The 25,524-nt window shown below is 53.9% G+C and overlaps 1 protein-coding gene across 4 annotated transcripts in view; it reads left to right on the forward strand.

Moving 5' to 3' along the window:
• The window catches only part of JCAD (junctional cadherin 5 associated), a 40,924-nt gene extending 16,083 nt beyond the window's left edge, over nucleotides 1-24,841 (forward strand). For 3 of the 4 annotated variants that reach the window (XM_029238697.1, XM_029238700.1, XM_029238698.1), the window contains 2 exons: nucleotides 11,923-15,517; nucleotides 20,138-24,841. In XM_029238697.1, the coding sequence (XP_029094530.1) occupies nucleotides 11,923-15,517; nucleotides 20,138-20,209 (3,667 nt within the window). In that variant the 3' untranslated portion in view covers nucleotides 20,210-24,841. The remainder of the gene's footprint in view (nucleotides 1-11,922; nucleotides 15,518-20,137) is intronic. The other variant, XM_029238699.1, reaches the window with a different exon arrangement.
• The last annotated feature ends 683 nt before the right edge of the window (nucleotides 24,842-25,524 follow it).

The following is a 25,524-nucleotide window of genomic DNA, read 5'->3' on the forward strand; positions in this document are numbered from 1 at the left end:
TGGGAACCTCAAGGCCCTCCATCCCAGCCTCCCTCAGACCTGTAGGCGCCTTTCTTTCTGTCACAAGTGAAGGGCTCAGCTGGGTTGAGAGCAGCGCTGGGACGTCTTTGCCTGTCGACAGAGTTCTGAGAGATCTGGCCGTTCCCCCCCAGTTCTGAGGCTGCCCGGTTAACTTGGGAGGTGTCGAGGTGCCGTTGGATTGAAGGTTGCCTTGTAGGGTAGAAAGAGAAAACGCACTCATGTTTGCAAAGATCCATGCCAGCGCCCCGCGCCTCAGAGACCCGCTGCCCAGCTTCCTGGCTTGAAGTGAAAAGACGTTTTCTTTCTTTAGTGGCCAGTAGAGAACTGGAAAGAGGAGGCAGGCGGAAAGGTAGGCTGGAGGGGATTACGTTTCCCTTTCGGGAGAAGCGTGCCTTGAGAGGAAATAAACAGGTGCTAACAGTTAAAGCTTAAAAATGTAAAGAAGAAGGAGACTGCCAAGTTCTTTGGCTCCTGGGAATTCTGGGTCGGGAGGCATCAGTCACGGGGCGAGGCAGCCGTGCTCCTGCACCTGGCCTGGTCCCCACTGTGACCCTGCCGGGCTGGCCTCCGGGTCTGGGGGGCCGCTGGGGCCCAGGATGCGCTGTCCAACTCCAAGCCATTGGGGCGACTGGGGAGCATCACAGGGGTGCCTCATCCGGAAGTTCCTCGGTGGGGTGAGGTCTGCCCTAGAGAGTGCCCACACCACAGGCAGGTCCTCAGCACCCCTGGACCTCCTGGGGACGGGGGGCTCAGAGCAGTTTGGAAGAGGCCACGGGGGCCGAAAGGAGACTGGTTTGTTTTATTCTGGTGGAATGGTGGAGAGGTAGGCATGTTAGCAATGTCGTTATTTTATGGCCAAGAGCTTGAAGCTCAGAGAACGTCAGTGACTCTGCAAGGGCCACGCACTCGGTGCTGGTGTGGAGGGAAGCCCGGCTCGGGCCACAGCAGCACCGGGCCTGGCCACCCTGCCTGGCGGGGCCTGTCGCCTGTGCTGGGCCATCCTCACGTCCTCCCCTGCCCTCCCTGCCCGTGGGCGGGGGTAGCAGCTCCCACGCGCCGCTGCGCCCCTTCCTGTCTGGGGAGCTCCGTAGGGACGGCATCTGTGCTCCCTGGTCAGAGCCGGGTAATGATGCCGCCCTGCACACACAGGCCGGGGCCACGTAGGTGGGGAGCAGTGTCGCCCGTCATCTGGGCGTGGCTGGAACCTCAGGGTTCCCGAGTGAGAATGAAGAATGATAGGATCGATAACTCACATCACCTTAGAGTTTCTCGTGTATGAGCTGGTTATATGCAGCAAAATGTTAAAAAAAAAAAAAAAAAAAAGGCGGGGAGGAACACAGAACAGATTTGGAGCCTTGACTAGGTTCCCAAATGCAGGATCCACGCTTCCTAAGTGGGCGGAGAGGCTGTGCTCTGAGCTGTCGCTGTCGTTAGATCGAGCGATACTGAGCTCCCGGGGTGGCAGGAGGGGTGCAGGACCGGCTGAACCTGCTGAGAAGCCCTTTGGCTCAAGTGGGGAGACCCTTCTCCTTTGGCACAGTTTATCCAGAATGACAATTAGAGTCACTGCTTTCCAAAGCTGTGTCCCACGTGTTGCCGGGACTGACCTTCTCAGGGCTGGAGACTCGACAAGCGTGTAAAGCGCAAACCCTGGCTGTGCGGCCCCCGTCACCTGCACTGTCGACCCCAGCTCTGAGGTCGTGGTCTTGGTGGCTTCGTTTATGCCAAACTTGGGGGACGAGTGGGGAGGGGCGGGGGGGAGGTGACAGTCACAGGCTCAGCAGAGCTCCCAGGGGGCCACCTGGTCCCTGGCAGGAAAGCTTCCATCCTTGTGAAGTCTCCGGGTGCAGGGAACCAGAGGCACCTGCGTGAAGGGAGAGGTGTGAGGATACCACGGGGGCTTGGCCCGCAGGACACGAAGACTGGCGGCCTCACCCGATGTGAGATGAGCAAGCTGGGCCCAGGACGGGCCATTAGCCCGGGTCTCTCCAGGCTGTGGCTCATCCCTGCGGGACCCTCTCCACCCGAGGTGTCGCCTGTCACTGCGTCTCCCTGAACTGCAGCTCCTCCACTGACGTCACCAGCAGTTCCCACTTCCCGCTAACTTGGGCTCCCCAGGACTTGAGTCCCACGTGGAGGCAGAGGTTTGGCTCCAGAGCCCCCGCCGACTTCCGCCCTTGGGTCTTAGTTTAAATTTCCGAGAGAAAGTATGTGTAGTTTGGGGCAGCCAGAGATGCTTTGGGCATGGTGAGCCTGCCGGCCCTGTTCTGATCGGCGGTCAGCACGGCGAGGGGCTGGCCAGGGCAGGGCGGCTGGACGGTGGTGGGTGTCCGAGCCTCACCCGCTCTGGGCGGAAGGCTTCAGATGAGGGCGCTTTCCAGGCCAGGGTGGGCGCGGGGCTGACCGTGCACCCCACACCTATTTTCTTTTCCCAGACCGTTGATTTAGCAACCCTAAAGCCCTGGCACGTCCCCCTTGAGTCATTCACTCCGCAGAGTTCACCTGGGTGCTAAACCACTCCTAGATGGTCTCAGGGATCGGACTGGGGTGATGAAACTGGCTGTGTGAGTCACCCACGTGGTACAGAAGAAAACTCACAGGTCACGTCAAATGTCACTACAGTATTCCTATAGCAGGGAAACCCAGGATGTACATAGCAGGGAAACCCAGGATGTACATAGCAGGAAAACCAAGGATGTCTGTAAAACTGCAGACAGTGTTCTAGATGTCAGATGATTTAATGCTAGGTTTTTGTTGTGTCCTAATCTTGGCCGTATAACCAACAGCAGATACTAACTGTGTGCATCTTCTCTGTGTCCTCTCTGTCCTCCCCATGGCAACATGAAAAGGATGCTTCGGAAAGCTGGTATTTACATCTGTGCTCAAAGCTTATAATGATTAGACTTTCAGTTCATCAGTTTGGACCAAGTTTAACTATTTCTGCACATACTGCCTTGTTGCAGGGTGTGCTCGCCAACACACACACACACACAAAGATTAAGGGGAAACAGAGGAAACGCGCAAAGGAGAAAAGCTAGCTGTTATCTATATGTGGAGGAAACTGCATGCTTAAATGCAAGTAGCCATCACTGAATAATACTCAGCTACCATTAAACTTGTGGAACACTGTTATCAGGCATTCCCTGTTTCCTTACTGTGTTTCCTTTGACATGCTGTAATAAGAGGAAGCTGTAAAGTAACGTAACATAGCAGAGGTCTGAATCTGAAAGTTGTACCACAATGAGCTCTTTTCTGCTCAGCCCCAGAAATCCTGAGACTAGCTTGTAATTATGTCCTGTCGTCAGCGCAGTCACAGCTAATTAGAGACTCAGCAGTCTGAGAGGATCTCTGATGTGGGGTGAGGGGCCTCGTCTGGGGAGCCTTACATCCGATCAGTGGACATCGTTCTAGGTGGTGCTACTGGGTATGGTAAACAGTTCCTCTGCAGAGGCTTTTTAAGCTTCTCTCCCATCATATCCTGCTTATAATGGTTCTCCAAAAAAGGAATGCCGCGAGTTTAACATCTGTTTCCATGTATCTCTTTCTCTGTACGGAATTACACTTCCACAAACGTCATTTGTCTTGTAGCTGCTGCTTCATCTCCTAAGTGTTAGGCCTTGTTAGTTTGACCTCTTCACAGAGCAGAGTATGGACTGTGTGAGCTGGAGCGCTCATCGGCGCACGTGAAGCGTCAGACCTCCGATTTCCCAGCCGTCTTGTTGTAAACCCTTCTTCCGAGGCACTTTGTTTTTGTTCACCAGCAGTGTCAGCTTCCAGAAGCCCGGACGCTGGTCCTCTCCCTGCACGTGCTCCCATGTTGCTCTACCGTCACTATGTTTTCCCAAGAAGAATCAGGTTGGACCCTTTGAACATGAGACTTCAGGGAGAACAGTGGGGAGGAGGAGGAAGACATCAGCAGCACAGCCAAGAGCTCTATTTGTCTTGGCAGCAACATTATCACCAGGAGGAGACTTGTTGGTGACGAGTTCCTTCTTTAGCTGGAGGACTGGGCTAGTTAGTAGGTGAGGAAACACCCATATATATCCATAAGGATATGTCCTTATTACGAGAACACGGGGAAATTCTGGAATAATCTGCCTTACCTAGTGGATTCATGAGAGAGAAGATGGGCCCCAGCTTGCTCTTCCTGCTTTGTTTGAATAGACTAGATATTGGTTGGCTGGTCATCATTGTTACGGACCCTCCCTTAGAGCCTGGCTGGAGGGTCAGGGTCTTGTTATGGCAGTCAGTGCATCCTGGCTCCCTGCTGCTTTGCAGGCCCATTGATTACAGCTTAGGAGAGGACAGTACAGGTCTAAAATAACCCCACTCGAAGACAGACACTCACTTGTCTCTTCCCTGCGTGCCCCTCACCCGCTCCGTGTACCATGTGAGGCGAAGACTTTCGAAATGGATCCACCCTGCTGAGAATTTCTTTTAATGGGGTTCATTATGGTACTAATAGCTAAAAACAGGGGGTTCGTATGTTAGACACTCTGCCAAACAGTTGAAATGTATTATCTCATTAATCCTCCCAACAAACTTGAAAAGGAAGGCGTTCGGACCATCCGCTGGACAGGGGAGGAGTCAGAGGCCAGGGGAGGTGAGGCGTGTTGCCGAGGGTACGTGGTCACGAAGCCCTGCTGCAGGCGTCTGGACCCCCTGCCGTCCAGCGCCCCAGGAGACGCCCACACACTCCGGGCAGCATCCCCACCCCGCTCCCTGGTGGCGCCACCGAGGGGCCCCTCAGTCCCAGGCAGCTGCCACGCGCCTCGGCAGCCCCATCGCCTGGGAGCCGCCCTCCTTGGGGGTCCGCCACAGGCTCCCCGGCAACCTGACCACAGGCCCTGTCTTCTCATCCCACTTCTCCCCACTTCAGCCCTTTCTTCCTGAAGCTGGGAAATCCGTCAGAAGGGGCCAGGTCACCCAGAGTAAGTGCAGGGCAGCCATTGGGGGGAGGGTCCCACATCTGGGAGGGAGGGAACGGCGTCTGCCCCACGTGTATCCCCGAGAACTGCAGCTCCAGGCACTGGTTTGTAAAAAGCAAGCAACGACCCTAAACGCCCCTCCCCGGAGCAGGGCCTCTTGGGCGGGGCCTCTGATTTAGGTCACTTGGATAAAAGGTCTTCACCAGACCTCGCAGAATCAAAAATCTCTTTAAGTCCTACCCCAAAGATGATGCAGAAAACTGCCTGCCGCCACGAGAGCAAGTTGTGTCCACTGCTGGTAACGCGGTCTGATAGCCAGCCCCACAGCACAGCTTCCCCTGCCCAGGGACGCTGCCCATCCTGAGCTCATCTCTGTGGACCCTGGACCCGGGCTCAGGCGTTCAAACCCCCGGGTGGAGGACCAGACTCAGAGGGCCTTCCATCCCCTGCGTCAGCAGATGTGTTTCCCGGGTGGGTCTGCTTAGTTACCTGTCCGTGTGGATACCTAGAGTGCTTTGGACTGTCTTCCTGCCCTGCCCCTCCCGCATATGCTAAAGTTAGCATCATTCATCAGTCCTGTCATTTATCATGCTTCCTCTTCCAGACCCATTGTTAAGTGTGTGTATTTAAAAAAAAAAAACAAAAACCAAACAGTAACCTCCTGAAATAGTCTCCCTGGTCCTTTATTTCAGCCGATTCTGTAGTAGTTATCGTTTGCACTCACTCATCGCGACATTGTGGAAAGCAGGTGTAACAGTACATCCGCCGTCGGGCCCGACAGTTGTGTGTCTCTTAGTTACCTCTGTGCCGGTGCGACTTGCAGCTCTTGTTCACCTTGAGCCGTTGGCTGAATAGTGATCTGTCTCTTCTGACTGATCTTAATTTGTGCTAACCTCTAAACCTTAGTCGTGATGTCTTCTTGACCTTAAAGCTCCCCTTTCCAAAATTAGCTTATCTGTTACCCTGAGTCAGCGGCACGCTGGAAAGTGAAATTGCAGGCTCCCAGGCCCAGAGAGGATTGGGGAGGAAATTCTGTAGCACTAGATAGCTGACCGCGTCCCAGAAACGTGCCAGACACCCAGCACTGGGCTGCTGGCACTGAGTCCCTCTAAAGAGATGCCCCAGTGCCCCTGCCAACCTAGAAGGAAAGCACTGCTCCTTCACGGGGTGGGAGGTCCTTTAAGGGATGTGTACTACCCTTATGCTCAGACTGTGCTCCTGGGTAAGACTGACCCTCCCATCTGGAAGAGGGCGTGGCTTCTGAAGTAAGTGACACCAGGGTTTCAAGGTCATGGGGCGGCACCAGCATCTGCTAGGGTGGTGGCCCTGCCAACGGGAAGAAGTCACTGGACTGGGGACCACTTCGGTGGGGCCTCCCGACCTCCACAGAGAAGACGAGCCTTCGGGGGCTGCCCTTGGGGGACCAGATTCAGGATCTTGTGGGGAAGGGAGGAGGGCATCTCCCCCCGCCCGCGGGGTATCAGGCACAGAGCTAGGCTGCACTGAGCCCAGGCGATCCCAGGTTGGTGCAGCTCTGAGGACCGTGGAGGGGATAATCCTGCAGTGGGTGCAGCCATGGTTAAAAAAACCACGGCCCCTGCTGCCCTTCTAAGTAGGCTTTCCTTTTAAAAAGGATGGTGGGATTTCCTGTTGCGGTTGAAAATGTCATGGGAACAGACAGAAAGATCTCCTCACGTTTTTCGTCATCAGCCTTGATCTGCCTCTTTTCCTGTAGACGTGTTGTTTTCCACAGGCTTACGTTTCAGAGATTTTCCAAACACCGCGTATCAGCGGTTCTGCCGTCATCGTGTCTCTTTTCTGATACTCAGGGAGCTGCTCGCAGGTGTGGCTTCTGTCTCCTCTCTGACCTGTTCTCCCAGGGATTCTGTACAAAGACCCTGCTTGTCTCACTGACTTTGTTGACACCATTTATTTGGGCTCTCACACGCCACTTGGCTTTCCTTATCTTTTTCCCACCCTGTATTAACGCGTTCAGCATGTTTTTTGTGAAACGTCCCATTGTTAACGTTTTGTAAATGTAAATTATTAGTCTCATTTTTTAAAAAGAAAAATTTGATCTCAGCTTATTTCCTCAAAGGTACCGGGAAACACATTCTTGGCTTTGAAGCCATGTGAAGTGGCACACATTTTAGCTGTTAATGGACGTCATACACTGAAGCCAGTAGATATCCAACTTGATAACTTGTCTGAAGGAGAAATTCACCAGAACTGTCACCACGTGGGCCACGTGTGCCTGTGAGAGCCAGGCTCAGACTAGGTACAAACTAGATGTTTGTGAAATAATTGCTTCATATAAAAGTTTTCTGTCATGTGTACTCTTTAAAATAGATTATTTAAAGTTCTCCGGGTGGATCTGTGTTTTCTTGAAACTGGGGTTTTGCTGTATTGTGCAAATAGAAAAAAGTTTTGCCTAGAATGCCCAGCCGTTTTGATTAGTTACAAATGGCAGCTTTGACAAAGTTAAGGTGATAACGGAACATTTTTGGGCGGGGAAGAAAACTGGCCCCCTTCCTGGCGTAGGTAACTACAGCCTGTTTATATCCTTGTCCTGTTTATGTCATTCTTGGTTTGTCTGTGATTATGCTCGTGGCCCGAACGTGGACAAATTGCATCTCAGGATTTCAGTCCCTCCAGACGTTTGCCGAGAAACCAGAGTATCTATTGAGAAAGTGAGCAAGAGCCACGCAGTGTGGTTTCTTCTGTAAAACCAGGCGCCCCAGGTGTTTACAGGTCTGTAAGGAAGCCCACTCACCGTCAGCTGCAGAACAGAGGTGAGAACGGAGCTTCCGATGCCGGGCGTTGACCGCCTACTTCCGAGTGATTTCTTTTAGTCTCTCTTAATTGGGTCTGTGACAATTGTGACATCTTATTAAGCTGCACTTTTTGAATCTTGCCCTTGGACTTGGCATAGAGTCTAAGACCCTGAAGCCCGTAGGTGCCGAGGGCCTTTGCACAGTTCATCGTCTGCATCAGGCTCCAGAGGGGCATCCCTAAGGGAAGGGACTTCGGCTTCTGGAGCCCGGCTGGTGGCGGGGGGGGCACGTCCGGGAGGCCAGCATGGTGGCTTCCACAGGGACCGGTCCTTGTAGAACCTGACCGGAGGAGGGCTGTGCCAGCCTTCAAAACCTAAGTGCTCGAATGACCATCTGATGGCAACAGAATCAGCAAAGAAACCGACCGTCGGCTCTGCGCAGGGTTAAGGCAGCTTACGGCGCGTGGGCAAAGTACACGCAGGAGTTAGGCGGCTGTGCAGCAAGTGCTTTGCCTCAAATTCATTTCAGACGTTTTCTACTTTTTCGGCCCATGACTCGCTTTGCCAAAGTGGCTGCTTAAGTCATTGAGGTGGGGATGCAGGACCTGAAGAGCGACCCTCACTTCTTAAGGCAAAGAAGTAATTCCAGAATAATGATTAATAACAGTAATAACAACAGTAGGTTTTTACCGTTTACTCACCATCTAGCCTCCTGTTGATCCGCCCTTCTTTCTGCCTGTGTGTTGGGAAGGGTGCTCCGGCAGCCCGTCCCCTGCAGTGGCCGGTCCCCAGGCCTTCACCTGCTGTGGCTGCACAGAACGAGTGGCCCGGAGCCCCTCCCCGCTTTCCGCACCATCCTTGCTCTGCCGTCCTGTCAGCTGACTATGGTATAGAAATCGTTCCAAACCACGAAATGTGGTTCAATGACACCTAAGCACATAAAAAAAAAAAAAAAGAACCAATGAGAGATTACTTGCACTTATCTAGTAAGGAAACACATCGGCTGTGATAGCCGGACACGGGAACAGTTCGGCAGGGCCAGCTCTGCTCCACGCTGCGGGTGGGACGAGCCTAAACGGGCCGGACCGATCTGAGGTCACATTGCACAACAGGGGTAGCATGATCCCCTGATCTGCCGATTCCTTTTCTACGGATTGATTCTAAGTAACCGGAGACCTGCTTAGTCTTGGTGAATAGCATTTCTCAAAAGTGTTTTAGAACATAAGCTACATGGATGTCTGATAGCAGTATGATGGCTAAATAAAGCACGTACACATGATAGGCTGCTATTCTCCCACTGAAACTGTGCTCGTGAGGAATTTGTCATTACGCTGGAAGAAGTGAAACATGGCGGCTAACTGGGCTTTATGGCCACACTTGTTGGGTTTGAATTCTTTTCCCACCACTTGCAAAAGCTGTGTGACTTGGAGAGTTGTTCAACCTCTCTGTGCCTCAGTTTCCTCCTCTGTAAAATGGGACTAAATGAGTTAGGAAGGCACTCAGCGAGGACCTAGCACACTGTCACCACTATGTAAGTGTTGGCTGTCGTGTGCCCTGCAGATGTTGGGGACTGTTGATGTAAAACCTGGAAGCAGGTCAACACTAAGGCTGTTTGAAAATCCACATCCTCGCACACACACAGACCAGAAGATATACATCAAAATGACTGTCTCTGGGTATAAAGACTACGAGCGATTTTTGGGGTTTGTACTTTCCTATATTTTTCCACATTCTCAACAATGAGTGCGTATTACTTTTATAATTTAAAAAGCAATCAGGACTTGTAGAGTTGGAACCTTTCCTGCTTAGCCCGTGGTTGATCGAGGTAGCGGAACGCCCCAGGCTTCCTTCCGCCTCATGGGTTTTCTGTGTTATAGTCGTGGTCTCTGCCGGTTTGTAGGCAGTAGCTTAATATTTCTGCACAGTTCAGCAGTGTTCAGACCCTTCCTTCAGCTGCAGTAGAGCAGCTCTAAACTCGGGCTGCCAGAGTCATTTGAGGAGGTTTTGAAATATCTGGGCCCGGGCTCCTGGTGGCACTGATGAGATCCCCTGTCTGGGGGTGGGCCCTGGGCGGTGGTATGGTTTAAAGGCTCACAGGGAAACCCCGATGCCCAGCCGGGCGGTGGGCCACAGCCTGGAGCTGGCCGGCCGCAGGTGCCAGCATCCGTTACCTGGCAGAGGGCTCTTCTCCGGAGCAGAGCCCCTCAGTCTCAGAAGGTGGCCCGAGCGTGTTTCCCACTTCCCCTGAAGACAAGATGCCCAGAGAGCTTGGTAACAATAGACACTGGACCCTAACCCAGAGCTACTGAATCTGAACTTTTAGGGGCAGGGACATTGATCATGTGTATATTTAATGAGCCCAGTGGGTGGTTGTTACCTTTGGGGAGGTGTGGGAACTCTGCTAGAGCCTCCGTCCCATCCAGACGCTGGGAAGAGCTGGGGGCCGCGGAGAGACGCGGTGCCTGGCTGCCCGCCTGCCTCGGAGACTCTCACGGGGTGGAGCTGGGGTACTGCCTACGGGCGTGGGGAGGCGGGGTCCCCCGACTGCCGTGCGCTCATGGTTGATGCCCGCCCTCAGTGATGGTGCTGGGCGGGGGTGCTGGGACCCACAGCACAGGCAGCACCCAGGGACCTGGCAGGAGTGCCTTTTATGGAGCCCCACCCAGGCCTGCTGAGTCAGCCTCTGGACTGGGACCCAGGGTCCTCACTTGAGCGGCCCCCTCGTGATTCCTGCCCACACTCGACGCGGGTTCCCAGACCCGCCCCCAGAGAGCAAGCAGCCGTCCCGCCTGAGCTGGGGATGGAGTCCAGGGCCCAGGGCCACACTCTGGAAGCCCGGTCCCCTCGGGCATTTCAGAGCCCTGAGCTTGGCCTCGCTCACGTGCATGCGAAGTCCTGAAGTTCTTGAGCGCAGCCTGTCGCTAGGCGCGCAATGGCAGAACAGCTGGCTGCCTTCCAGCCCTTATTCGTGGGCCGTGGCTTCTTCCAAGTCGACGAGTGCTGGGGTTGGGAGTGTGTTTTTGTTTTACAGTCCATTGCTTTTTTTTTTTTTTTTAATTTTATTTATTTTTGGCTGCATTGGGCCTTCACTGCTGCATGCAGGCTTTCTCCAGTTGTGGTGAGCGGGGGCTCCTCTTCGTTGCGGTGCATGGGCTTCTCACTGCGGTGGCTTCTCTTGTTGCAGAGCACGGGCTCTAGGCGCGTGGGCTTCAGTAGTTGTGGCACACGGGCTCAGTAGTTGTGGTGCACCAGCTCAGTAGTTGTAGCATGCAGGCTCAGTAGTTGTGGCATGTGGGCTGTAGGGCACAGGCTCAGTAGTTGTGGTGCACGGGCTCAGTAGTTGTGGTGCACGGGCTCAGTAGTTGTAGCACGTGGGCTCAATAGTTGTGGTGCACGGGCTCAGTAGTTGTGGTGCACCGGCTCAGTAGTTGTAGCACGCGGGCTCAATAGTTGTGGCATGTGGGCTCTAGGGCACAGGCTCAGTAGTTGTGGTGCGTGGGCTCTAGAGCCCAGGCTCAGTAGTTGTGGTGCACGGGCTCAGTAGTTGTAGCATGCAGGCTCAGTAGTTGTGGTGCATGGGCTCTAGAGCACAGGCTCAGTAGTTGTGGTGCATGGGCTCCATAGTTGTAGCACGCAGGCTCAGTAGTTGTGGCGCATGAGCTCTAGAGCACAGGCTCAGTAGTTGTGGTGCACAGGCTCAGTAGTTGTAGCACGCGGGCTCAGTAGTTCTGGCGTGTGGGCTCTAGGGCACAGGCTCAGTAGTGGTGGTACATGGGCTCAGTAGTTGTGGTACGTGGGCTCAGCAGTTGTGGCTCTTGGGCTCTAGAACACACGCTCAGTAGTTGTGGTGCACGGGCTCAGTAGTTGTGGCTCTTGGGCTCTAGAGCACAGGCTCAGTAGTTGTGGCGCATGAGCTCTAGAACACACGCTCAGTAGTTGTGGTGCACGGGCTCAGTAGTTGTGGCTCATGGGCTCTAGAGCACAGGCTCAGTAGTTGTGGCGCACAAGCTTAGTTGCTCCGCGGCATGTGGGATCTTCCCGGACCAGGACTCACACACGCGTCCCCCCACACTGGCAGGCGGACTCCTCACCCCTGCGCCACCAGGGAAGGCCCAGTGTGTGGTTTTCAGCAGTCACGGCCCAGGCAGGCTCCCCGTGCACGTCCTCCCTGGCGTAACCGCGTGCCTCTCTGTCTCGCAGGCTCCGCCAGCAGCCCCCCGCCAGCCGCAGCCATACCTACCGGAGGAGGGAGCAGGAAGCCCGTGAGGAGCCGGCCCGGGCCCCCAGCCCGCCCGCGCAAGCCACCCAGGGGCCCCGGGAGGCTGGCGGAAGGAGCGAGGACGTGATGAGGAAGGCACTTTGCGAGGAAGGGCTGGGACTGGCGGGTCCCGCCAGATGGCAGAGCGTCCGCGTCGGAGGCCAGGCCCAGCCACGGAACCCAGGGGGGCAGATTCCGGCTGGCGTCGGGGAGAAGCTGTTCCAAGACCTGTACCCGTGTGTGCTCGGAGGCCACGGCTTGACCTCCCAGGGCACAGGGAAATCCCATTCACTGCCGAGAGTTCTTTCACCCGATAACCTGAGCTGCGTGGAGATTCCCATCCCTGTGAGCGACGGGCACTTTCCAGGTGTCCCTCAAGTGCCATTTCAGCCTTCAGACGGTGCTCGCGATTCGGAAGCCACCAGGAACCCCGAGAAGGGCGGCTCCTCGGCCCCCTTACCCCGGCCTCGGTTTGGGAGACCCCTCAAGCCTCCATCTTATGGCTCCCACCAACACTGCAGGGCCGGCGCGGAAAACGGCAGCTACGCGGACAGCCGGCAGCCGGAGTCGGCTGCCGCCCCCTCGGCCAAGGCGAACGACGCCGCCAGGCAGGAGCCGTGCGCGCCCGACCCCGGCCTGGAGCCCCCGGTGTACGTGCCTCCGCCCTCCTACCGGTCGCCGCTCCAGGCCGCCGCACCCGCCTGCCCGGTGGAGGCCCGAGGGTGGAGGCCCGAGGGCGGAGGCCGCCACGCGCAGCGGCACCTGGTGGAGAAGGCTGCTGCCGGTGGCCAGCCCCCTTCGGGCCCCCGGGGAGCCGGGGAGGAGCTGGGGCCCAGCCCGTGCTCTCCTGTCGGGGTCCTCCCGCAGCCCCGCCCCGCCACGGCTTGTGACGGCTCCGTCCTGTACATCCCCTTCGACGACCCACGGATACGACATATTAGACTCGCCCGACCCCACGGGTTCTGGGAAGACGTGAAGCTGGACGGCCCTGTCCCTGCCACAGAGCCGGCGCCTGGAAGCCTGCAGCGGGAGGCTGTCGTTCGGGGCCCCTCGGGGAGCGAGAGCTGGCTGTGGGACCGGCTTCCCGGGGGTGGAGAAGATGGTGGCTTTGCTGAGCACAGAGACGCCTGCGTCGTCACTCGGAGTCAGCGGCCAGACGTGCACGCAGAAAGCCTCGTCTCCTCCCCGAGCCCCCAGGGTGAGAGTACCTGTGAGACACAAACCCAGCTCAGAAAGTTCGAAGCTGGGCTGCAGACCAAGAAAAGTTCAAAGAAAAAAATGAGCGAGACGATATTTTGTTTGGTTTCCATCCCAGTTAAGTCAGAATCACATCTGCCAGCTACAGATACGAACAACAATGACTTAAAACAGAACATGGATGAAAGGCCTGGGCCCGAGAAGAGCGCGGCTCTGCAAGAGCAGAGTCTGCTGAGTTTGTCCTCCACCGACCTGGAGCTGCAGGCGCTCATGGGCAGCATGACCGGGAGGACGGAGCTCCAGAAATCAGACCCGGGGAGCCCCGGAGGAGACCAGCCAACAGATGACCCCAGGTTCCCACACCCTGTGAAACACCGAGCGCTCGCGTGTCCTGGCTTGTGGCCCGGGCAGCAGTACAGAGACCAGCAAACGCAGACCAGCTTCACCCAGGAATCCCAAAGCCCGCGGCCCCTCCCTGGGGAGATGTGGGGAGGGTCCCCTGACACCGCGCTGCCTCCAAGATGTTTGGACGCCTTCGAGGTTCAGATGCACGTGGCGGTGGCGTCCAGTGACCAGAACCAGAGGCCCGGGGCTCCTTCCCCGAAAGGCCAAGGGGGGCCCCTCAGCCCGTGCGGTGGCGGCGCCATCTCAGGGTCTTCCTCGCCCAGGAGCCAGGCCCCCGCACCAAGGGCCGGCCCGGGTGAGCCACGCGTGGACGGCCGTGTCCGCGGAGGCAGCCCGGTGCCCAGGGCCGAGGTCGTCAAGGGGGCGACCACAGGCCCCTGCAACAGCAGACAGCCGTTTGGGCAGTTCCTCCTGAAGCCTGTCAGCCGCCGCCCCTGGGACCTGATCAGCCAGTTGGAAAGTTTCAACAAGGAGCTTCAGGAGGAGGAAGGGGGCCGGGACGGCAGCAGCGGCCGCGAGGACAGTGAGACAGAGCCGCCCTGGGGAGGCCGCAGCCAGCCCGTGTCCACGCGCCCAGGCCTTCCGGAGGGCCGGGCACCCGAGGACCCGGGGCCCAGGCCGGGGAGCGTCAAGAGCAAGCCCGAGAGCTGGGCCGAGGAGGCGAGGCCTCGGGCCCCCGGGCCCCGGCAGGCAGACGGCAGCGGGCGCGCTGCAGGGCCGTCGCCCCCCGGGAGCCGGATGGCGGAGGGGCGGGACCGGGAGGTCGAGGCCGGGGCGCCCGAGCCGGCCGTCAGCCCGAGGCCTGTGAGACGAGCCGCGTCTTCCGGGCCGAGCGATGCCGCAGCAGGGCCGCCGCCCGATGCAGCGGAACCGAGGGCGCCCCCGCCGAGTCGGGAGCTCAGTGCTGCGGAGCTGAGCGCAGCCAGCGCACCCAAGGCGGGCGGTGGGGGGCGGGGGACCACAGGGGCCCCCCTGTCCGTGGCTGGCAAACCCCGAGGCCTGTCGGCACCAGACTTGAGGTCTGTGGGGCTAACGCCGGGGCAGGAGCAGAGCGCCGGCCAGTTAGCGGGGTCTCCGGGGGAAGTCAGTGCAGTAGAAATCCCCCTAAACGAGTCCCTGCAAGCCAGGGCCGCCAGGATCCTGGGCATTGAGGTGGCCGTGGAGTCCCTGCTGCCAGGCGCCCGGAGGACAGGGCGGAGTCAAGACCCCGAGCCTGATGGAGGCGCCCGCAGGCTTGAGGCCCGCAGGCGGGACGCAGCGGCCGGCCCAGACCAGCGGTGTGACCCCGCCGCGTCTGCCGACGCCTTCTACAGCAGGAGGAGGTGCGGCTGGACCGAAAGCCCTCTGTTTGTGGGAGAAGTGGGCAGCGCCCGGCAGGCTTCCCAGGCCTCCGAGCCCGCCGGCGTGGACGGGGCCGTCCCCAACAAGGCCCCTGAGCCTCAGCCCAGCCCCCAGGAGTGCCAGCCCTTCCATCCCAAAGACGTGGGGACAAAGCCACCCTTCAGGTCCACCTTGTTCCATTTTATAGAAAGGACCCCAAATTTAGCAGCCTCCGAAAAGAGGCTCCGAAGCACGTCCAAAGTGATTGAAAGTTTACAGGAGAAACTGGCGTCCCCCCCGCGGAGGGCAGACCCCGACCGCCTCCTGAGGATGAAGGAGGTGAGCTCTGTGTCTCGGTTGAGGCTCCTGACCTCGCGGGGCGTGGACGCTGCGGAGGAGGCCGAGGACCTGAAGGCCGAGAGGGGCCCCGGGGCTCTGAGCGCCAGGCACAAGCTCTCTGACCCCAAGGGTGCCCCCCTGCTGGAAGAAGACGGGCATCCGACAGCACAAAGGGAGGAGAACGGCGCTCAGGACTTCTGGTGCCCAGGTGAGGATCGGGGCAGGCGGGCGGGCGCGTTGTGTTCAGTCGACGTCCCGAGAGCATCGGAACACAAGGTTGGTGGATGCTGAAACCTGCAGATGCAGAAAAGGTGCAATTGACCCTGTGAATTATGGGCCAAAAGAGTCTTCATTTTACCAAGAATCATCCAGAAGCTTTCCTTAAAAAGCAAGATCTTATAGTGTATTTTAAATGATCCAGTCTTGATAGAAATTATCTATGTAAGCAACTAGGTAGAATTCCAGACATAAACAACCTTGGGGGCCCCCAACTGTGAAGAGGTTCGTCAGTAAAGTATTCCAGCTTTAGTGCAGGAACCTCGATCAGTCTCGTAGGAGACCATGGCATTTGTTGGACTCTGTATTCTCTTCCCAGATAATAGCCATTTACCCAGATAACCCTCGTTGCTCTATTAACCTAATGGGAAAAGACGTACCAGTCGATTCGATAAACTCCCTGCCCCGTGATTCTTGCAGAATCCTTTGTCCCCATTTTTATCTGTCTTCACCACCACACCATTCCTAAGACTTGAGAGGTCTAGACAGAATTAGCAGTTTGCTTTCCTCAGTACCCACCTACCCCTGGAAGTTCACCCGCCAGCCCTCTTTCTTCCAGCCCCCGAGCTCTGATGGCTAAGACCCAGGGGAGCTGGCTCTGGCCGCAGCATCCTGCAGGCCCATGAGCCCTGCATCCTCTCACCTTCACATGTCTCCTGAGCCTTCTTCAGCATGTAGAACCACAATGCAGGTTCCCATGACAGTGACAGCGATGCCCCCAAACACCTGTCCACCCTCTCGGCTCTGACATGAACAGGCGAGAGAGCCCTTGGCATCTCTGTTTCAGGCGCCGGGGATTATCGATTATATACCCTAGACATGATTAGAGGAAATTCAAAGTCCACATCATAAACTACCGACTAGAAGGGACCCTTCTGCTGGAAGGGTGAAGTGCGCCCCTTACTCAGTGTTCCGGCGCTGTCCCCGGACCCCGACCCCAGCCCAGCCTCGTCAGCCAGACCCTCCCATCTGACTAGCTGTGCCGACCTGGTGATCCCCAACCCTCGCTGCTCTGCTTCCTTTTTTGAAATCCAAGGGTTTAAAAGGAGACGGAGAAGATCACTGGTTTCAGCTGGAAGAGTCCCGAAATTTTGGTTAAACAAAAAGATCTCCTTCTCACTTTTTCAGTTTTCCCACAAATGCAGAGTGATTCTTGTGAGCCAACATTGCTCCCACCCTCACGCAGCATCCATGATCGAAAGAACTCATTTGTCAGGGCCCTCTTGGGTCATCTGAGTTGACAAAGTTGGTCTTTGCTGTGGAAGAGAATACCAGGAATGCGGAGCCTTTGCCATTACGGTGGAAAGTACTCCGTGGCCCATTTTGTGAGCCATTGGGATTTGTCAGGCTGTAGCATGAGACCCTCTCCCCCCACCAAAAATAGGCCCCTTGGCTTTTAAGGGCTGGTTAAAAGGACATCATCACAGGCTTTTAAGGGGTGTTTCTTTATCTATAAAATCAGGATGATTTTGCCAGCACTCCTGAGAATTATAAGGATTTTGAAGTAAGACACAGCCTGTTATAAGGAAAACACCGGTTTGTAGAGATCGCTATGCCTCTGTCCGTGGCCACGTATTTCGGGGAATATGTTGTAACAAAAAATTTCTAATTCAATTCAATACTCCCTCAGTTCGTAGCCTGACCTTTTGACACGTGAATGGGGCCAGATGGGTGTCTGAAATCACCTAGGTAATGTTGATTTTCATTTTAGCCAGCCATTCAAACTCCACCCCACCCCCATGACTTTATTATTATATTTTTTAACCATAGTTTCCGACAGTTCGAGATTTTGATTACTTTTTTGTCTCTCCATCTGGTGCATTTGTTATTGATACACAGTAAGATGACCAGAAATCTGAAGGCAGAGCACTCCTCGTGGTCATAGCTACCTCGAGCTTCCTGAAGTGGCCGCATAGCACGACCCACAGGGGCGATTTCACACACGTGCAGTGGCTCGGGTGACCTCGTCAGCCTTTCAGGTGATGGTCACCTGGCCTCAGGATCCAAAGCCAGTCCTTCTGAGAGGCCTTTGATTGACATAGTAAAGGCTTGTTGCTCATAAGCTTTTGGACTCTTTCCTTTTGATGTATTTTATCATTTTAGGCACAAGAGTCATCATCTCCGTCCCCGCCCAACCCCTGCCTCTGTCACCCCAGTGCGCCAGACCCCCTTCACCGCCCCCGAACTCACAGGCCACTTCAATTCAGATTTTGTTCTGGAATTTTCCAACAAGATTATACCGTGTACATCTGTAACCACACACACACACACACACACACACACACATACACATACACACACACACCCTTCTAGAACCTTATTATCTGCGTTGTGCACCCATTGTATCATAAAGACTTCCCTTCAGCTTAAAGATGGTCATTTCAGTGAACATTTTTTAGTGGTTTTTTGCGCTCTAGCTAAGAAGTCAGCAGCTCAAAACTAATTCAGGTCCTAGACTCCATCTCTGCCGAATGGATTATGTTCCAGGTCAGAAGTGTAATCCTGGCACATCAACGTCCGAACCTGCTGGTCCCATCAGCCTCTGCTGGCTGCTCTCCCAACAGAAGTTCAGGAGAAGAGTGGGGGGAGCCTGTCTGCTTGGGCCCGCGGTGGGGAACCTGGGGCAGTTTAATGATGCCAGATAATGCCGTTAGAAGGCTGGGCGTCAGCACGTCCTCAAGGGCAGTAGCTTTTGAGGGTGTTCATACTCGAAATACCCACGAGGGCGGGCCTTAGTGATTTGTCTTCACCTGAAATGGTGCCTATGGGAACCAGGATTCCAAATACCTAGGGTGATGACTTGTCTGTTCTCTGGACCTCTGCTGGCCGGTGTGGTAGCCCCTGGTCACACACGGCTCCTGGGCACTTGCAGTGTGGCCTGTCCACATTGAGGTGTGCTGTAAGTGTAAAACACATGCCAGAGTTCACAGACATTCACCCCCAAATCTAGAACTTCTCAATAATTTAACATTGATCACCTATTGAAATGATAACCTTTTGGATTTATCTGGTGAAATAAACTACATCATGGAAATTAATTTCCCCTATTTCCTTTTGTTTGCTTTAACACGGCTACTGGAAACTTTAAAATAACGTGCTGTGGCTCACGTTATATTTTTACTGGACCTCGACCCCCCCGTGATCTGAAGAGGGAGCCCCTTATTCTACAGAATTCTCTCCGTGGCCCCCTGTCTCTGGGCCCTCAGCTTCCGCAGTGGAGGTCAGAGAGCAGGCATGTTCCGTGGAGGCATCTCCGTGCACCTGCCCTCGGGTGGGCTGCTCCGGGCCCCGGGTCTGTGTCACTGGAGGCTTAATAGACACACAGCCTCCCCAGGCCCCTCTGCTGTCGGCAGTGAGCCCGCCCGCCTCATTCTCAGCGGCGAAAAGGGCGTCTTTGCTCACAGGGCGGCCCTCCGAATCCACCTAAGATGAGGCCGACTGCGCACAGAGACGTAGGCTCAGCTGCTACCCCACGCTGCCACGGTGGGTGTGAGGTGTGGGCCCTCGGAAGGCGGCTGACTCACGGGAACTCGGCTGCTTCCAGCCAGAGGGGCACCTGGTGCAGCAGGTGTTTACAGAGGAGCAGACTCCTTGCCACGAGAAGAGCCTGTCCCGTCTGGCTGTGACGCGCGGCTCGAGCGCGACAGACGCTACCTTAGTCGTCGCGGTTGCGGTGTCTGCTCGTAAACACATCATGGGGCGTCGAGAAGGCGTCCGGAGGAGGCGGCAAACGTGTTGCTGCCAGAGGTGTGGCCTCCGGGATGCACGTGGTCCAGAGGCTTTGGGAGGAGATGGCTCTGCAACAGCTGTAGTAACTGCTGAATTGTACCACCCTTCCAGGTTTCCTACGTGTTTTCTCTTGAGAACTTAAGAACCGTTTGAGCTGCCGTGGCAGGAAGTTCTGACCATGGGAGCCACACGCGTAAGCCTCAGGTTTGCCTGGGCCCCAGAGATCTGTGGCCCCCGAGGGCCTAGCCACAGCCCTAATGACGGTCTAGGACTGTTGTTCTTTCGTGTGGTGTCCCGTTTCGGAAACCCAGGCCACCTGGGCCCAGTGTGTGTGCCTGTAGAACGCATCAGCGTGTGCAGCCCAGACTCCCAGGGCCTGCTGCCGGCTGTCGGGTCAGGGACAGGAGCCCTGTCATTGCCAGCCCAGCTCTCAGGGTCTCGGGGTCCTCAGGCCCTTCTGGGACATCACTGATCTCAAGGACGCGCATTCTGCAGCAAGGTTTCCTTAGAGTTGTAATTTACGCGCACACAATATCCTCTATACCGTCAGCTAAGAGCGTCACTGCTGCTTTACAAGAGTTGCATTTAAAGTTAATTATGTTCCACTGTGAACAACAGGAAGGGACCATCAAAATACTAAGCAACTCCCATTTTTCCGTCTGTGATTAGGTAGTGGTCATACATGTCCCTTTAAAACAGCCTTTAGACTGTTTAGATAGCTTTTTACTCCGTAGTAAAAAATACCAATAAGATGGGTGAGATGTCTGAAAATGAACGTTTCTACACGTGTGGACTTGGTTCCCCAAACGTATTTATTTCTGGTCTGAGGATTAAACAGACAAAAGACCAGCTGAATATACCGCTTCTTGTCTTTCGTTTTCTTTTTTGCAGATTCGTACGACCCTAGCAGGGTGGAGAGGGTGTGATGACGCGCCAGTGGAGTGCGGGGCTGTCATCTGCTAACAGAGTGATCTCCGAGGTGGCCTCAGCCCCGCCGCCTGGGAGGAAGCTGGGACCCTCGCTGTGACATCCTGTCCCCACGGCCGCCAGGAAACTCGTCAGCCCTAGAGAGTCACTCTGTGGAAGTAAAGCAGTAGTCGGTTGAAACCATCTGTTTTTATGGCACAAAGAGTTAATACCTGTACTTAGAAAAGAGTCACAAAGACCCTCCTTAATGATGGGTTTAGCCAAGCTGGTAAAGAATTTGGTGTTAATCTGGCTGTATGTGAAAACTCAAATGTGGATGATATAATGAATGATTTTTTAAAAGGACCGTGAATGTCGTAAATCCCCCTTCGCTTCCCCGTGGCCTGCGGTCCACGCTCGTGTCACGGAGTTTGGGACGCAGGCCATTTCTAGTGTGTCAGCACTTTGAGTTCTGGGGAAATGTGAACGCATATGTATGATCCATTTCTCATCAGTCTGGCCTTCTGCTGAAGTCACTTTACGTATAAGTAACTTGCCATCAGAGAATAAAGCTGTAGCTTTTAAGTTCCCGAAAGATTCAAACTTGTACCATAATGAACTAAGAGTGTTATTTATCTAGCAATGAGATGCTTTGATCGTTTGCAAACATGATGTTGTCTGCTTTGCACTCAGTATTATCTATTTTTATTTCCTGTATGGATGTTTAGAAATTCTTTATATGAAAAATAATTGCTGGTTTAAAATAGACCATTTTAACAAAGTAACTATATTTCTTTTTACAAAAACGCTATTTTTCTATGATGTAAACAATTGTTAGGCGGCAGATTTTTAAGGAAGTTTATTGTATTTAAGACTCTGTATCCCTTTGTGTGAGAGGAACCCAAAGAGGGTTCACATTTGCTTTAAAGCATATAGCCCTTACCCGTTCACAACTCTGCTACTTTTAGTTTATCTTAGAAAGAGATGTCAATATAGGCATTTTTCAGGGTTAATAAAATTAACTTTTCACAAAGATTTTTTTACAAAGAGAGCTGTACGGTTATATTTGAAAATAACCCTCTTAAAACCAGCCAACATCCTTACGACAAATTTTTGCTGCCATATCCACTAGAATTACCAAAAAACATAGTTTCAGCTTTGTACGTCTGTGGGGATCCGCCCTGAGACCACCCCTCCCCTCCTCCCACCCCACGCCTTTAAAGAAATATGTATTTTTACCTAGAATCATCCTTAATTAGTGTCTGCATAGTTTTCAAAAGTGCTAGAGACATTATATGTATGCCATTACAAAAGTATTACGAGGCCTATGTATTCTACTGTTTACTATTGCATTAACCTGCGCAAAGTTTATGCATTTTTTATGCGTTTGTCCCTTCTTTCTAAGTCGGGCGTTCTTGGGAGCTAACATTTCCTGAATGGTTTCTTGTCTCCTCCCTCCCTCCTTTTCCTCTCCTTTTTTTTTTTTTCTTTTTCTTTCTTCTTTCCTTCTCTCTCTCTCTCTTTTTCGGAAACCACCTTATCTATTTTTAGGCATTTCAAATTCCTAAAATGTGAACTATTGGGTGGTCTGCAGTTTGGCCCTAAAACAACTCTGGGCTTTCATGGCCTGTTTTTATCTGTACCTTATGATTTTATTTCATCAGAACTTCATGTATTTGGATGGTAATAAACAACACAGAATCCAAGCAGTTCTGAAAAGTCTTTTCAAACACACTTCCCCGCAGCCTTGGTTCTTACCTGTTACTCCTAGTTACTCCTTTCCAGATTTTGGTTCCTGTGAAATTAGAGGATTCTCTGCTTCTCACAACACACGGGGATGATGAGCCAGGCCTCTGCCAGGAATGGCTGAAGCTGTTTTTCCCAGGAAAGATGTCGTGGGGAAGAGGCCGCTTTACTCTGCTGTAGTTGGTGAACCACGGGGGTCATCTGGTAGCACTCAGTGAGGGCGGCTCCTGGGGGGTCCTCGTGGGTGTGCATTCCTGTTAAGTGCAGATGAAGGAGGGCATGTGTGCATATACGTATGCATATAGACACATACATGTATCATCCATGTACATACATCTTAACGGTTCTGACTTCCCCTTACATTTTGTTGGTCCCATCTAACACTTCTTTTAACCCAAAGAATCCAATTACAGCTTATTCCTCGAGAGAAAGAGAAGGACCGTAAAGGGAAGAAATTACCGAACCTTATGTATATCGCAAACCAACCAAACTGCGACACTCTTCCTTTCTTCTAAATTGTTGTATCATAGCACTCTGAAAGCGTTCTGAAAATGCGGTGGAAATTATCAATATTTATACTTCTAACCTTAATTTCTGGATTCCAGCCTGTACATAAGTCTTCCGGGGGTGGGGAGGTGTGGGGATGGTAACTTTGAAAATGTGGCTTTTAAACTTGCGTATTCTGAGGTAAATGATACAGTCTCTAATCAAAAAGAGCTTTTCCAGGGGTTTGGAGTTCAGCTGATTATGCTTTTTTTATTTCTGTGTCTTATACACACACAACCCCCCGTTATCATTTGTGGCTGGAAAAGGAGTTTTCGTATTTTGTGTTCGTCATTCTTCTCATTCAGACGACTTACTATTGGTGTTTAGTAATTGGCGGCTTATAAAATTAAAAGTTCTAATTTTGGCTATTTGGACTAAAAGAATTATATGAGGAATCACATTTGAAATGTATGTGTATTTCTCGATTTGCAAAAGAAGGGGACTATGTTAATATAGCTGTAATTACCTTTCTTTGAAGAAAATTTCTGAATGATTGAAAACCAAACATCTTTAGTATTGTTTTGAACCTTCCGTTTCTGCAGACCACAGGAAACACCTAAGGATGCACTGCCCCTGATTGCATCTTCAGAATCCTTTTCCACGTTGTACGTTAACTCTTCGGGTTCCTTTTTTAAAACTCCCTTAAAAATGTATGTGCTCTCTGAGATCCTGGCTTCCTTCTCAGAGTTGTAGGTTGAGGTTTGATTCATGTGGAAATTCTCAGTAGATCTTTTTTTTTCCACGCGACTGTTGGTGAAGGGCTGTCTGTCGTTAATGGAAGTCCGAGTGTTTGAACTCAAATGACTCTGAAACTAGACACCGAACACTTTTTACAGCAGTGAAATGACCTGCTCTGATAGCACCTTGGTTTAGGCCTTCTGGGGAAAAGTGATGAATCTGATCCTCTGTTGACACGACTCCTTCCCAGCTCTGAGCAAAAAGGGCTGATGGAAGATAAGATTAACCCACCATCTCCTCCGTGACCCTCCAAGATTTTGTTTGTGTGGTTTGGCTATTCTTTTGTTTAAAATGACTAAATTATACACAATTCAGCGTCAGGTCAACATCTCCTAGTAACTGACCAGTACAGCAGAATCCCTCTCTGAAGATCTGGGCTTAGAGACTTGTACGCAGTTACTTTACTGCTGGGACTTTGTTCCCCCAGGTCCGTGTGCGTGCAGGAGACGGTGCCCCAGGGATGGAGTGAAGGGTGGGAGTGTGTTTCTTAAGCCGAAGCTATTGCAGGCCTGGGGGATTTTTGCATTTTCTTCTTATTTTGTTTTGAACTGCAGATTCTGTACATCTGTGTGTGGGAGGAGAGTTGCTTCTCAGGACAGGATTTAAGAGACAGATTCCAAGTGACCTTTAAGAGTCTGCCTGGTGGGAGGTCCTTTGCCAGGAACGTGGGTTGGTCCACTTGGGGACCCGCCAAGCCAAGACGGGGGAGATGATAAAATAACACGAAAGATAGAATGGTCCCCCAGCCTGCATGTTTTGTTTTAAAAAGAAAAAAGGGGTGTGGGGAGTGGTGAAGACTCTAATTCAGCCTCTGGAAAAGGTGGACGGGGCCCAGCTCACAGCTCCCCGGGAGAGTCTCGGGTCCGCGGGCGGCGAGGGAAGGGGCAGAGCGCCTGCAGAGCCCCGCCCGTGGCTGTTGAGAGCCCCATTACGGCGTTGTTCACTGCACAGGGCAGGGAGGTCCTTGTTCTGTGGCCTCTGCTCAGCGACTGGACTTGAACCTCCGGCAAGTCCAGGTCGTCGAGCGATTCGTCCCAGGGCCTTGACTGGGGGTGAAGAGGGAGCCCTCCGCTCAAGGTGAGCCCGCTCCAGGGGGCAGCCAGGCCACTGGGCGGCCCACACCCCGTCTCCGGACCCTCACCCCACGCACAGCAGGGCAAGTGCCGGGGGGCCCGAGGGAGACAGAAGGCCAGTCCAAGTCCAGGTGCGTTCGGCAGGGAAGCCAGAGCAGCCTGGGGAGAAGTGTCGCCTGCGCGCGATGCGAGTCAGGCCGGCGCCCGGCCTGCGCGAAGCTACGCCGAAGCCCTCAAGACACAAAGCGGGCCAGACAAACGCAGGGGATTTGGTGAAGGCGGCGCCCCGTAATCCCATCATTTCTTTGGGCACCGGTATAACGTATTAACACAGTAAGGCGGGGAGAGAAGATCCCAGGAAAAGACGCAGCGGGTCACGGCCGATTCCCAGCCGCAGTCGTGGCCCCCATCAGGCTGCCCCCGAGACCCCGACTGGGGAGAGGTGAAGCGGGGGAGACGAGTGGCCCCAGCAGAGCTCAGCTGACTGCCTTCAAGGGACTCTTCTTGTGTTTCTCCGCACGATGTAAATACTGGCTATTTCGGGATGGTTGACCCGCTAGGTGACATGTATTCCAAATAAAGACTTCGCTTGAAAGTACCTAGTCTGTTGTCTTTGGCCTTGGGGGTGAGAGCTGCCCCTTAAGCCTTAAAGGCTGGCCCCCGGAGGGTAGCAGGCTGCAGGGGAGCAGCTCAGAAGGGGCCGGTGATGCAGGAGCATGGGGCCCAGGGAGTTGGGGCACCTCTGGTCCCCACCGAGCGCCTCCTGGGTGTTCCAGCGCCTCTGCATCTTCCGCAAGGTGGGGAGAGGCCTGGAGTCGATCTGGGGACTGAGTTTGTATTTCGGCTCTACCACTAACCGTGTGGCCTTGCACACGCCCCTTCCCTGACTTTTGTTTCCCCGTCTGCCTCTGTTACCCCTTGAACATAATAATCAAGTGTATGAAAAAGCCCCTGCCTGACCCGTGATGGGTGTTCGGTGCACAGAAATGCACGAAGACCTGCAACCCATGGGAAGCGGGCAGAAGGTTTTCAAATCCAGGCCTTGGTCCTGCAGGGATTTACTGCCTTGTTTTCAGTAGCGCGGGTCTGGAGGTAGATGCAAATTCGGTACCCCATCGGGCTCTCGGTGTGTTTCTAGCAGCCCAGCAAACTGCTAAGCTGTTGTTTCTGAGTTGTAAGAAAATGTTCTTTTTTCCTCTTTCCCATTAGCTTTTCAGACCGTTGTCCTCATTCTTTCCTGGCTCCACGTGTGTGGGCCTCAGAGCTCAA

Source organism: Monodon monoceros, unplaced genomic scaffold (assembly GCF_005190385.1).
Source record: "Monodon monoceros isolate NGI ecotype Baffin Bay Population unplaced genomic scaffold, NGI_Narwhal_1 Super_Scaffold_21, whole genome shotgun sequence".
Taxonomy (NCBI): domain Eukaryota; kingdom Metazoa; phylum Chordata; class Mammalia; order Artiodactyla; family Monodontidae; genus Monodon; species Monodon monoceros.